General features: G+C 43.7%; 1 protein-coding gene across 1 annotated transcript in view; it reads left to right on the plus strand.

The window, feature by feature from the left end:
* The window catches only part of ptprn2 (protein tyrosine phosphatase receptor type N2), a gene marked incomplete at its 5' end in the record, with an annotated part of 175,919 nt that overhangs the window by 152,385 nt on the left and 8,534 nt on the right, over window positions 1-15,000 (plus strand). Inside the window, 5 exons of the mRNA XM_080855134.1 lie at window positions 1,724-1,871; window positions 2,695-2,768; window positions 7,739-7,816; window positions 12,347-12,466; window positions 14,000-14,166. Coding sequence (XP_080711260.1) covers window positions 1,724-1,871; window positions 2,695-2,768; window positions 7,739-7,816; window positions 12,347-12,466; window positions 14,000-14,166 — 587 coding nt within the window. The remainder of the gene's footprint in view (window positions 1-1,723; window positions 1,872-2,694; window positions 2,769-7,738; window positions 7,817-12,346; window positions 12,467-13,999; window positions 14,167-15,000) is intronic.

Below are 15,000 nucleotides of genomic sequence, written 5' to 3' on the forward strand. Positions count from 1 at the left end.
ATCTTCTAAGATATGACTTATCTGGAAAATGAGAGAGAGAGAGAGAGAGAGAGGGAGAAAATGGTGACTGAATATACTGCCCTCTAAATTTTAAACGTAAACATCACATGTTACGTGGTTGTTGCACTGCAAATCAATGCATTTTTAAGATCTAATTTTGCTGGCTTTGAACATGATTACACCAGGGTTTATTGCATTGTTAGGCTGATAAAGTGCATGTTATGGTGACAGAAGGGCTTTTTGAGTCTTGGATGGACTGACTGATCAGTTATGACCATAACTGAGTGTTTGTGTCTGTGTTGTGTGTGTGTGTCTGTGTAGAGGACAATGTGTCTTGTGGATCTGTCTGTGGAGGTAGTGGTCCTGAGGTTTGTGTGTGTGTGTGTGTGTGTGTGTGTGTGTGTATGTGTATGTGTATGAGAGTGTGTGAGCTTGAGCGTGTGGGGGCTTCATTTGATGGCACACCATACATTTCAGGATAGCTTTCAAAGCAAAACTCAGAGGATCCCTCTGTGTGTGTGTGTGTGTGTGTGTGTGTGTGTGTGTGTGTGTGTGTGTGTGTGTGTGTGTGTGTGTGTGTGTGTGTGTGTGTGTGTGTGTGTGTGTGTGTGTGTGTGTGTGTGTGTGTGTGTGTGTGTGTGTGTGTGTGTGTGTGACATCAGGTGATGAGTGTGTAATCCACTAACACAGCTATGTATTCAACCCTTAGGGGAAGACAGAGAGACTGAACAACAAGCCAGCAGCCATGCAACACACTCACACATGCGCGCGCACACACACACACACACTTATGTACGTATGTACACACACCACACCCACAGCTCTGTCAGACAAGCCTTGCTCTCTTTTCTTCTCTTATTCCCTCTCTCCCTTCTTTTTTTCTCTTCCTTTCTCTCCCTCTCTCTCCCACCCTCCCTCCCTCCTTTGTCTCCGGTGAATTCAATTCAATTTGGTCTTCTCTGGGAGACGGCTTAGACGCGGACAATCTTATCAGCGTTTTTGCAAGCAGTGAAAGGGTTGATTGAAGCACCCCTGAAGTACGCGTGGATGCAGACGGACCTTTCAGGAGTCTTAATTGCATGCGATTGTCAGTCCGGGTCCCCTCCCTCTCCCCCTCTACCTTCCTCTCTCCCTCTCCCTTTCCCTCTCTCTCCCTCCCTCCCTCTCTCCATCTCTCTCCCTCCCTCCTTCTCTCACCGGTAGTGTCGTGCTCACGCATAGCACAGAGGTGCAGGATTAGCTGTCTGCGGCTGCTGTCTAGGGTGGCGTAAATGGGGGATCAGTGTGCCGACGTGCGGCCAGAGGCTCTGCCATGGCGTATGGTGTGGTGGTGCCGTCGGGGCCGGCATGAATGGTGAAGTCGGAGCGAGAGCTTGGCACGGCATCTGCTTATGGCAGGAGGATGCTGGAATGTGCATATTCACACATTCGCAGACAAATACAAACACTCCTGTTTTTAAAATCAGTTCTTGGTTCTTGGCCAAACACTTCTTTGCACACAATGGCCAAATAAAAATCTCCAGCATTCAGTTGTTCATCAAATGTACTGGTCCCCCAAATAACTACAGAAAAAAAAATTGTGTGTCTCTCATGTCTAATCTTTTGTGGCACAGACAGTTTTATATTTGTTACAGAAAGTGTCCAGCAGTGGGAGTCTTTGTGACATTCTCATTTGACCCTCTTTCTCCTCCCCCCCCCCTTCTGTGCATCTGTCTCTCTCCAGTCGTACATGGAGGACCACTTGAAGAACAAGAATCGCCTGGAGAAGGAGTGGGAGGCTCTGTGCAGCTACCAGGCTGAGCCAGGGGCCTCTTATGTGGGCCGGGAGACGCAGAACGCCCAGCGGAACCGGCCCAATGGGGTCGTTGTCTGTAAGTAACCCCTCTCTCTCTGTCTCACCTCTGTACGCCCCCTCCGTTAAACCACCTCTCTGTAAAACAAAACACAACCTGCTGGGCCTTGAGCTTCTGGCGGGGATCTTTTGGGGTGAAGCCTTTTAACTGAGGTACCATTCAGAACTCCAGCTACCCATTGATCTCTCGGTACTGAGCTGCCCTGGTGAATACACAAGCTTTGAAGCCCAGTCGGGGGTTTCAAGCACCCTGCTGCCAATTGCAGGCTTGAGTATTTGAGTCCATAAGTGTTAGAAGGAATACAAAAAGTAGTCATACACCTAGGTATTATTTTTTTAAAGTCATGAGGAAAAACTGTCAAACAAAAAAAAAAAAGGAGAATAAAACCTCTTTTTCGAAGGTATCATACCTGTGGAATCTAGTAGTTAGTGAGATTTGGGGAGTTAAGAAAGGAGTTCTGAGCTCACTTGGGTTTGAGCAGCGGTGGCGGTGTAGCTGTGCATTTCGATGCAGTCCTTTCAAGCTGAAGTGGAGCTTGGTGGATATTCACAGAAAATGAGTTCGAAAAATGAGACGTTACCGCTGCTTCCTCCCTAAATGAAGTGTTATCACCAAACGTAGTGTGAGGGAGCGGAACACAAGAGTCGGAGAGGAAAAGAGAGAGTGAGAGAGAGAAAAAGAGAGAGTGAGAGAGAGAAAAAGAGAGAGTGAGAGAGAGAAAAAGAGAGAGTGAGAGAGAGAAAAAGAGAGAGTGAGAGAGAGGAAAAGAGAGAGTGAGAGAGAGAAAAAGAGAGAGTGAGAGAGAGAAAAAGAGGGCTGAAATTATGTGTTTCCATTTCAGACGATCACTCCAGAGTCACCTTGAAGCCTGAGAACAACCACAGCAACTCCGATTACATCAATGCCAGCCCCATCGTGAGTAGCTGCACGCCTCCAGAAGAATACCAGTGACTGTTGTCATGCCCACACTCTGCATTTCTTCTTTCAGTCACTTCTCTTCGTTTTCTTTCCTTTTTTTGTCATTATTCCCATCATTCTCTTCCTATGATGCATTTTAGCGATAATTCCTATTCAAATGGTTCGCTCATCATTATCAGTCGTGTACGTTCGTGGCAAAGTTATTTGAAATTTCGACGCCACCCCTAAGCCTGGAAGATGAACTCTTCAAGTATCAGCTGAGTTGAAATTGCAATGAAAAGGATTTTTTTTCTAGGCGATATTTTATTCATCTGGGCATTGATCTCGCTGCCTTTGTTCATTCCCTGCCCTTCTCAGCGCCGTCTTGTGAGATGAGCCTTACCTTTAACAGCAAAAAGAGGCCAAGACGTGCGCATGTAACGGCACACTGAGCATGCTCTCTGGGCCTCCCTTTTACAAGAGACTGGAACAGGAGACCTTGCTATTGAACAGCTCAAATTCCTGGCATGGCTTTGAGTGTTCCAAGTTTTTCTTTACGAAGCTGTATCAAAACTGGGGGGAAAAAATATATATATTTATGCTATTTATGATTTGGCTGAAGGGGCCAGGCAGAGAGTGGGAGAGCGGGAGAGATTCCATTAAAAGAACAGGAAGCTATGCATTTCAAATCCACTGGCCCAGCCCCTACAGCGGTCAGGAGAGGGATTTGATGGCAGGCTGCACCAACAAGCGCTTATTAAAGTCGCAGGCAATCCGAGGCCACTCATCCATCCATCCGTCCATCCATCTATCTATCCATTTTGACCGCAGTCCTGTCCTCCTCCTCCTTGGCCGACTCAAAGAACTAATCGTGCATCATCAATAATCAATAAGGCCCTGGGTAATCACGCTGAAGGACGGAGGTTGAGGTTGAACTTGGAACAGAAAGCTTGAACATAAATTGTTCTGCATCAGTTTTACACCCACCCCCCACCACCACGTTCTTTTTTTGGGGAGGTGGGTTGAGGCAGTGAGTGGTGGGTGTTGTGCTTGCTGTTAGGAAGGTGGCTCCATTGAGAGGGGAACAAAAGAGGCGAGAGGGAGTTAGCGCCCAGCTCCCCCGCGTTGCTAATCGGAGGCAGCGCGGGTGTAGCAATGGCTGATTCAGGGAGGCAAGTATGATGGGGGGGGGCATTGGGGGGGGGGGGGGGGGGGTAATTACATCATAACAGCAGCAGAGAGGGCTGGTGGTGAGGGGGTGGGGTGGGGGAGTTAGTACGGTAGTTGGAATGGGAGGGGGGTGATAATTATGTGTGTCAGCGTTACAGCTTCCTCCTCATTAGGTTGTCGGGGGGGAAATGGCCCAAGAGTGAATCATTTCAGAGCTTTTGTGTCCTCTGTCCATTCTATGTCTGTATGTTTTTGTCTTTCTGTAAGGCTGTGTGAGTGTGTGAGTCTGTGTGTGTGAGTGTGAGTGTGTGCACCTTCTTGGAATGTAAAAGAATTGTGCAAGGTTTGAGAGGGAATGGATGACACTTTGACCTTTTGGACTCTTTGTGCTGTCATCTGTTCTTCACACATACACAGACACACACACACACACACACTTACCAACTCAATTAGAACAACCTGAAAGAGCGTCTTTCGAATGAATCCCATCTTGATGTTGTCGTGGTAACAAGTGAGATCGAAGATGAAACAGTTTGACCTTTCACCACTATGTCCAAAGGTCCACAACCGTCTGTCTGAGGTCTTGCTGTGGGTGCCTCTACAGAAGCAGTAGATGCAATCTGCCTGATACTCATCTAAAAAAACACAGCACAAGTGGCAAACTAGAAACTACAGCTCGCCCTGAGAGTACCTAAAATGCCCGTCTCCCCATTAGGGTGTAGAGTTTCATAGTTACACTTGTATGATTACAGGCTTTATTGTCCTCTTCTCTCGACGCTGGTGAGACCTGCTTGACAGAGGTGTCGTGCACACTGTTTGATTGACTTCCAAAATAATACACATCTCTACTTAAAGTCATTAGATTTGAGTTACAGACATGATCCCCGAGTCTCACTGCTAATGTCGCAACTTTAATAAGCCCGCTCATAAACCTTCGAACAAGCCATCAGAGACGGTCTCATACATGCTTCCTGTCATCATCGTTCACCGCTATAATTGCTCTTATATATTAAATTGCTCCCTTCCAACAATTAAGGTTGCACCGAACAATTGTATCCATTTACAGTATGGAATAATGATCGGGGTTGTCATTCAACATAATTGCAGACGCCAAATTAGACGGTTTATTTCTCGCTCTCCCTTTTTGGTCGCCTTTTGTTCGGCCAGAGTTCCCATTCTTCGGTGAGAAGAATGGAGCGGCGTGGGGGGAGTAGCGAACGCCGTGCAAACTTGGCGCTCCCAGGCGAGTCGTGACGGCGGTTGTCCGCGTGGGGTGAGGTGCGAGGGAACTCCGTAGCTTTTGTTTTCGCAACCACCGAGTCTATGCCAGGCATCCTCCCCTCGCCCGCCTCTAGTGTTCTTTCACGCCCTGATTTGATTTCTCCTGCCGTGTCTTTCTCTCCGTCTCTCAATCGCTCTCTCTGTCTCTATCAGTTTCTCTTCCTCCTCCTTTTGCTGTCTCTCTCTCAACCTCTCTTTGCTTTTTTTCTCATAGCCGTACGCCATGCAGGGAGGTTTAATATCGCAGTGCCTGGTTCGAAAAATCTCACACTTCACGCACACTTCACACACTCATGTACACCAATTACACACACACACACGCTAGGTACAAGAGAAAATGTGTGACCAAGGCTAGCCCTAACAATGGACGTAGGTCTGAGCACTGCAGTGGAGCACACACCCCCCAACACACACACACTTAAAGTACTCAGGCCTTTGTGGTCAAACAAAATAGCTGGATTCTGAAGCGATGACAAATTCCATTTCGTTTAATAAGTGGAACTGTTTGATGGGTTTTTCTTTTTTTCTTCTTCTGTTCTAACCCCTGCCCACCATGTAGTCATGATTAAAGCGTTCTCTCTCACCATCCCACTGGCATTACTTATTTAGCAATACGATGGTGCCGGCAGGTCTTTCATTTTTTAATTTATATCTTTATTTTCAAAAACATTTTATGAATGGAGTTTTAGTGTTTTTCCAGTGCATGTGGACAGTGAAGGATGCCCTCCAGCAGTGCGAAGGCCAATCCAGGCATTTAGTAACACGGCGAATGGCACAATATCGGCACCCCTCGTCCAAAACACAGCACCGTTTAAAAGCATTCCACTCAGACGGGGGGGGGGGGAATGTTTCAATCAAACGGCAGAAGAGGCAAATCTCATCTCGGTCTCAGTAATTGGGCTTGATGCTTTTAATGGACACAAAACCGCTTTTTTTAACCTCTGCGCTGAACGCTGCCTAGTCTGGGGTTAGGGAGCAGGCAGAGAGGGGTGAGAGGGATGTGTGGGCTGCACGGTCAGGAAGTATTCACTCCTTCATAGCAGCTCAGAGCCACTTCGGCCCTCATGGCTGAAAGGTATGTGGGAAACAACTTCCGTCTGCTGTCAGAAAGACAAGCACTGAACCAATGTAACACCAAATACAGAAAGGCATGGAGAGGACACAAAGCCATGTCACCAAAAAAATATGGAAAAACACAAAAGAGAACCCCAGGCAAACAGATGTAGAGAAGATCCCCCAGTACAAACTCATCGATGTCTCTTCACATCGCTGTGCAGACAGGCTAGCATCGACCCTGTAGGGAGGGAACGTGTCAGCGTGAGCCGTGTGACAGGCACAGACACAGAGAGAGAGAGACTGACTGAAATGCTAGTCTCTGCCACCGTTACAATAGTATTTTTTCCACAAGCATACACATAATGGGTTTTATACCGCCTGTGCAACCAGGCTGAAGGGCTTAAGGGGGACGGTGTTTGCTAGAGAGCGGGAGAGACTGTGAGCATGCCTGCTGTCTGTGGCTGACTGTTGGTTGGTCTGCATACTGATAGCACACATAATATTGCACACACCCACACACACACACACACCGTCACACACACACACACATATGTATTTGCTGAGAGTTTGATGAATATTTGTGTTTCATGTCTCACTTTACCACTGTGGTAAGTGTCATAAGTATGAAAGAATAAACATGAAGAGAGAGAAGAGTCAGAGTCAGATACAGAAAAAATATGGATGGATCGAATGAAGGCATTAAGGGATGAAAAGAGGAAGGGAGGGAGGGAGGGAGGGAAAAAAAGATGTATATCAGTGGAGTGTCTAAGTCTGCTAATGTCTCTGAGTTCGTATGTGTTTATCTACTGTATTTATTTCTCTATCATTTATGTGTGATGATCTAGCAATGATTACTCACATGTTCATAGATGCCTATTTGTTTCACTCGGTTGCATCACTGACATCGATGACTTGTTGATTTGACAACTAGTACGTCTTCAAATAAGGCAAAGCATCTTTAAGAAAAATGCCCCAAATGACGTTGCAGAGAAGTTGTTATTGGTGTTGTTTTGGAAGCGCCAAAAAACATTATGGTGGTCAGGAATCCTCGTTTTAGATTTCTCTAATTGGACAGATAAGTGCCCGGGGAGACGGGGGATGTAGGACGTGTTGATTTGACAGGTGGCTAGATAAACAGATCACACATTTCACGTCATATTACTTTTTATTTTTATGTTTTGAAAACATGCCACAAATAAAGGTGTATTTCCTCTTTTAAATCAATGAGGCTATACTTTGTCTTGGATGATAAGCAAACAAAAAATCTAGATATTTGTGTCCAGACCGGGCAGTGTGTGATTCACGGCATTTCATGTGATATAGGCATCCATTGTCAAGTGATGACTATTGAGCGTAGTGCGTGACTTAAAGTGATGTAGAGCATGTGGGATTATTGATCACCGATCAGTCATCCACAATAATTGGATTGTAATGAAAGGGTTTTAATCTCTCTCTCACTCTGTCTCCCATCTCTTTCTCAGATGGATCACGACCCTCGTAATCCTGCCTACATCGCTGCCCAAGGCCCACTGCCTTCTACTGTGGCTGATTTCTGGCAGGTAAGAAACAGCATCACCTCCTTGAAAAAGACCTTCACACTTACAAGGAAAAAGCACAACCCTCTGGGAAGGTTCTAGTATTTATGATGTCACGCACTGCAAGTGGCTCCTGTTGTGGATGTCACGTGTACTGATTGTGCATCAGGCTTAATGGTACCTCAACAACATATAGAGTTTACCTTTACGCAATGATAAAATCGAACACAGCGTTCATATATGTGCTGTATGTGAAACCTGTCGGTTGATGGAGTAGTGTTAATCCAAGAACAGAGTAGGCCTACGTCTAACAGCCCTGTAATTAACTTTATGCAATCAATCATCCATAGCGCTGTTGTTCATTATTATGCACACGAGACGGCAAAGGAGACTTTGATCGATCAATATCACTTTTGGTTTTAATCAAATGCTACAGCGATGAAATCATCCATTCCATTTACACAAACACCTGCCTTTGGTCAAATAAATCTTTTATTGTTTTTCACGGACCCCTACACACATTGATTACAACTCAGGGCACAAACCAACAACAGGATGTGACTAATTCCCACTTCCCAGCGTTGGCACCTCTGCCCGTTTCATTAATACTGAGCATGCTATCAGACGTCATAAGCCCAGATCCCGATGCTGTACGGTGGGGATTGGAGCGCTACAGTTGTCCTCAGTTATCAAGTGCAGGCCTTATGGAAACATATTAGCCTAATTAGGCGGGCCATCCGTCCAATCATACTGGGCTGTTCGTCTGCTGCAGAGGGCTGCTATGGACACAGAGGTGCAGGTTCAAAAGGCCAAGGCACCAGATGGTGTCCACCCCTGTCACAGGGCCCATCTCTGATGAGTACAGGCTAGGTATGAATGGTAGTTTTTAAAAGTGTGTGTGTGTGTGTGTGTGTGTGTGTGTGTGTGTGTGTGTGTGTTATTGTGTGTGTGTCTGCACTTGTGTGTGCATGTGCAAGTGCATATGTGTGTGTCTGATTGTACGTGTGTGTGTGTGTACTCTGCTCTTCTATGTGGATACATTTAATGGTTTGCCAGTGATTGGGTGTGTATGTGTGTGTAAACATCCATGTCGGCTTGTGTGTATGTGTGTGGGTGTGTGTGTGTTTGTGTTGTTTGTGTGTGTAGAGAGAGCTGGCTTGTTTTCTGCCCTTGTCGTCCTTGTTGTGCCCACACATATTAGTCATTCAGAGAATGGCTGCTCCAGTGTTGTGTTGTTCGCTAATGGATTAGATTGTGATGTTGAGGTAGAGGTCTCCATGTTAACACATCAATTATGATGTGATCTCTTCATACTGTTAGTCTTTTGTTTGAGAAGTGCGCTTTGATTGAACTGGTTGGCTGTCTTTTTAATGTGTTGATTCTGTCATTTTTTCTAATTCTAATTAACCATCCGCGTTTGCCAACCCCAACTACAAAAAAGTTGATTATCATTGTTTGTTTTTTTTCATAGCTGCCATTTTGTCAATTAATCAGTAAAAATCCATTATCTAAATTGAATTAACTATTTACCCGCAAATTAGACACAGTTGAATCCTCCCTATCAAAACATGCGTTTCAATAAAATCAAAGTATTAAAAACCAAACTGAGGATGATTTAACTTTTTAGCACCACCTCCTCCACAATTATTTCTAATGAGTCATTCTCTTTCTTTTTCTTTTTTTCTTTTCCACCGAAAGTTCAATTCAATTCAATTTAAAGTTACGTTAATTGTGTCTCATTATTTCCAATGCTGGTCCCCCTTTTCTGCATCTGAAAGGAGGCCAAAATGGAGTCTAGGCCGGCCAGGCTAATGGAGGGGGATAAAGGAGACGACTCTTCAGGTTGGGTTTGTGTCTAATCCCAGCAGTAGCCCAGCAAGCCTCCACCCCCCACCCCAAACCTCTGCCTAATCCACCTCTCCTGTCCCTTTATCCTCCCCCATTCCCTCAATCAACTCTCCCCCTCTTGTTCTGCCCTCTCTCTTTCTCCCTCTCTCTCTCTCTCTCGCTCTCTGTTTCTGCCCTCTCTCTCTCCCTCTCTATCTCTCTTTCTCTCCCCTCCCTGTTTGAACAGTTCCTGTATTGCACCTGAGTAAGCCTTATCCATCACGAGCACACTATTGACATTTTCGCTGGATTAGATCGACTCTGTTAGGCTTTCAGCTGTGTGTGGGTTGGTTTTTTTCTTTGCTTCTTCATAAATTTGTTTGTATGAATCCAAATCCTCTGGATATATAAACGATATATATGATCACTTGCAACCAATGAGTAGAATTTTTCGAAGAAAGGTGATTACAGTAATTAGAGCTAATTTAGATTTGAAAAATCTTTTCAAGACATGTTTCTGTAGGCTTATGAAACCATTGTAATGGTGTGTATCATTCTCTGAACCAGCAGACACAACAAGGCCACACATTTTTTTTTTGTTCAGTTTTCAAGGAGAAAAAACAAGCAGGGGCATGACAGTCTAAGCCAGAAATGCAGCAAATTGCAGGCAGAGTGTACTCACAGGTTTGCACGCTGAACCCTTTCGTGCATGGTGTCCACATGCGTGGACAGTTCATTAAACTACATTTTGTTTCGCATTATCATAGTAATATTCTCCAAACCACATAGGGGAAGTGACAGTAGACTCAGAGCAATATAATAACAATATGTATAATCTTGTATTTGGAATGTTAACTGTGTAATGACATCGTTAAGTCAAGATGGCTGACGGTGCTGAACATGTGCTGAATACTCCAGGCATATCTGTTAAAAACTTCTACCCAAGAAGGCCAAATCAGTCCCAAGAAAACATTAGCATGTAGAGGAAAGTGTGTTGAACAAATCTGTGTTAAAAAAAATGAAATTTGATGTAAAATATAGTTTGTACACCCTAAAAACCAACTGTCCACGTATGTGGACGTCATGCATCAGAGGTATCGGATGGTATTAAATCCCATTATAAAATTATTATAATTATTTTTTTATTTGAATTACAAGTTTAGGTTCATTTTGAGTAAGAAAATCAATCCAAAAAAAATCTAGACCATTTTTTTCATAATTCATGCATGAAAGGGTTAACCGCTGGATTCTTAAACCCTGAAAGGAAGAAACAGACAGCAAACAACACATACTGAAACATTTTTTAATATGGTTAAAAGCCTAAAAATAGAATACACCACTAACAGTGTGAAGAGAAATGCTCTAAAATGTGAGGTACCATATGAGATCGTATGTAAGTTCCGCTGGTATGGTTAGAATGTATGTAGATAAATAAAAAAATAACATAGCTTTGTTTGGTAGGTTGTGGAGACTGACACTTTTATAGTAGCGTGTCATCTTGGCACATCTCTGCTAATGTCTCCATAGGGATACATCACAGGTGCGCGTGTGTGATTAGTTTACGGTCAAGACCATTGTATTTTTATGGCTCTCATAAAAGTCAGTGTTTTTTCCTCATTTTCTTAATGGCCCCAGCGGGGCCTTACATCTTCCAACGACACATTAAAGTGTGATAAGGGGAAATGGAGTGGAGCGCAAAGGCTGCTAGCTTTAGCATTACCTTCCAGACTTCGCCGCTGTCTTTAGAATTACCTTTCAGGCTCACCACTGTCAGCTGTGAGATATGAGAGCAGCGAGCAAGCACAGGCACCTCTGATCACTCAGCCACACGCAGCGGACGGATGGCACTCACACAGACATTCAGTTCAATTCATTCAATGCTTTAGCCGCTAAATGTCATGCTCAATTTTGGCAGCTAAATCGCCACAGCGAATTTTCCCCTCCAAGATGTGCAAACACATTGGTGATGGTCAGTCTTTTGAGGAGGTGCAACAGAATGTAGTGTTGAACCTGTTTACTTTGCTTGTTCTTGACAAACACTTTGATTGACAATGTGAGACAACTCAGGGCACTGTGCGTGTTATTATAATTTGCCGCTCCGCTATTAATTGCCTGATTGTTTTAATTAATGAGCTGAGAAGCCTTCACACCTTGTCTGCACGGCTGTAATCAATTCTTGATTGGAATATTGTGATGGAACAGTATCAGCTCGCCAGGCTGTGGAGAGATAGGCAATATAACTGACAAACAAGAATGTGTGATTTTACCACAGTCTGAGGTGCAGCTTTTGTACTATGTATTCCACCAGTATTGAGTGCTATTACGCTAATGTCAGAAATTAGAAGTGCATTGTGTGTGAGTGTGAGGTGATCACAGATCCTCGCAGGCTGCCTCGTGATCAGCAATCATGATGAAAGACCATTCCCTTCCTACTTAGAAACTATGGAATTAAGTATGGATCAATTTCCACTTGTATTTAATAGTATTTAATACCATCTACTCATACACTGCATGCATGTGCTCATCATGGAGTTATGCCACGCCACAATTGAGCTGGAGGAATAAGATGCCCACAGAGCACATATGAGAAGTGTTTCTTGTTTGTTTTTGTAGTGTCTCTGTAATTAACCTGTTTTTGGATGTGTTTTTGTGTGTGTGTGTGTGTGTGTGTGTGTGTGTGTGTGTGTGTGTGTGTGTGTGTGTGTGTGTGTGTGTGTGTGTGTGTAGATGGTGTGGGAGAGTGGCTGTGTGGTGGTGGTCATGCTCACGCCCCTGACGGAGAGCGGTAACAAGCAGTGTCATCAGTACTGGCCCGACGAGGGCTCCACCCTCTACCACATCTACGAGGTACGTCAGAAACAGTGCAATGTTGTGTTTGATGGAGCGTATCAGGTGGGGAGATGAATGAGCGTAGTGCACAGGGAGTAGTGAGTTATAAGTCTTTATATCTGAGTATTTCTGATTGTTACTATATATATTGTGATAGCTATGGGAGAAAAAACACTACTTTAACCGGCATAAAATATCTGAAGAGCAAACACAATAAGACTAAATTCCACATAAGAGGCCTGTCTAATATCTATATATGTATGTATGTATGTACAGTATGTGTATGTATGTATGTATGTATGTATGTACAGTATGTGTATGTATGTATGTATGTATGTATGTACAGTATGTATGTATGTATGTATGTATGTACAGTATGTATGTATGTATGTATGTATGTACAGTATGTATGTATGTATGTATGTATGTACAGTATGTGTATGTATGTATGTATGTATGTATGTACAGTATGTGTATGTATGTATGTATGTATGTATGTATGTACAGTATGTGTATGTATGTATGTATGTATGTATGTACAGTATGTGTATGTATGTATGTATGTATGTACAGTATGTATGTATGTATGTGTATGTATGTATGTACAGTATGTGTATGTATGTATGTATGTATGTACAGTATGTATGTATGTATGTATGTATGTACAGTATGTGTATGTATGTATGTATGTATGTATGTACAGTATTAGGGGTGTAAATCACACCCATCATGGCGATTCGATTCAGTATCGATTTCCTGACCCAACGATTCGATTATTTTCGATACTCATGAATACACCACGATACGATTCGATTTCGATTCGATTCAATTAATTTGTTCTTTTTTTTACCTTACAGGCTAGACAATGTTTCAGATTTGAAATAAATCAATGAAAGCTGTTATATCGTTATGCATTTTATTTGAGAAATAACAGCCAATAACAGAAGTAGAAAAGTTGTACTCCACCTAGACCTATGACAACCTCATTCACTGAAAAGAATAATGCCCCTGTTATAGATTCTGAAAGGCCATGCATCAAAAAGTACTGTACAAAGTACAAAGTGTTAAGTAACAAAAATAGGCCTATACCACATTCACTATAGAATAACAATACTCAACAAAATCAGTGCAAAAGTGCACTAGCAGCAAACGGTAACAAAAAATAGGCCTGTAGTTAATTCAATTTAAAATGACAATGCTCCACAAAATCAGTGCAATGAGTGCAAATGTGCACTAGTAGCAGCAAATGGTAACAAAAAATACCCCTGTAGGCCTACTTCATTCACTATAAAATAAAAATACTCATCAAAGTGCACTAGCAACAAAAAGTAAAAAAAAAAAAAAAATGTATTTGCGGACGTGTCGATGCATCGTATCGTCGGCTGTTGGATCGATGCATCGATGCAAAACGATTCTTTTTTACACCCCTATACAGTATGTGTATGTATGTATGTTTGTATGTATGTATGTATGTTTATATATATGTATGTGTGTGGATTCCTTCAAATGATGCTGTGATAACAGTATTCCAATGCTCCATTGCCACTGCAGGTGAACCTCGTGTCTGAGCACATCTGGTGTGAGGACTTCCTGGTACGCAGCTTCTACCTGAAGAACGTGCAGACTAACGAGACACGCACCGTCTCACAGTTCCACCTCCTGTCCTGGATGGACCAGAGTGTCCCCGAGTCGGCTAGGACCCTGCTGGACTTCCGCAGGTAAGGTTGCCATTTTGAGAGCAGACAAGCGTTTTCTCGTTTCAAAAGACTGGAACAGGCTGGAGTATCCTGACACCCTTCCCGGTAATCGCTGCCCATTGCCCTCTGCCAGTTAACTCTGCCTCCCTCTCTTCCCTCAGTGAGTGGCTCACGTTGGTGTCTGACTAAGAGCAGGTGTCTCCTTCGGTGCACTGTCGATTTTAGGCCACACACACACACACACACACACATACACACACACACGGCAAATGAACTGTCCACGCTGCGTGGCAATCCTTAATTTAAACAGGCAATTAAATGTGAAATGTCCAGCAGTAAAAGCGGGGTGAGGAAAGGGAAAAGCCGATGAAGTGTGTTTGCTCGGGTCGGTGTGTGAGCTCGCTCTGATGGCCCTCAATGGCTCCCCTGGGTCAGACTGCAAGCAGTTGGAAAATCCTTTTAAATGAGAATATATACCTCAGAAGAGTGGGCCAGGTTCGATCCACTACCCCCACCCCCAGCAGCAGCAGCACCACCCCCACTGTGTGACCAGAGACACAGATATCCAGGTGTTTGGTTGGTTTGGAACACAGTTTGTTTTGTTGGTTTTGCCCTTTTAACAAAAAAAAAAGCTTTCTCTCCAACCCGCTATCTCTGAAATGAAAGAAGAGGAAATTAAACCGAGTCCAAGAGGGAGATTGTAATACTTTTTACGCTCTCAAATGTGGTGCATGGGATATTTGATTGTGGCGGAATCGAATAGATGCCCATTCACTTATTGCAGCTATTAACCAACCATCCAGAAGATTTCAAGAGGAGATAATCCACCATCATCCAACCATCCAAAAAACACTG

This window comes from Sprattus sprattus, assembly GCF_963457725.1.
Source record: "Sprattus sprattus genome assembly, chromosome: 17".
NCBI classification, from domain to species: domain Eukaryota; kingdom Metazoa; phylum Chordata; class Actinopteri; order Clupeiformes; family Clupeidae; genus Sprattus; species Sprattus sprattus.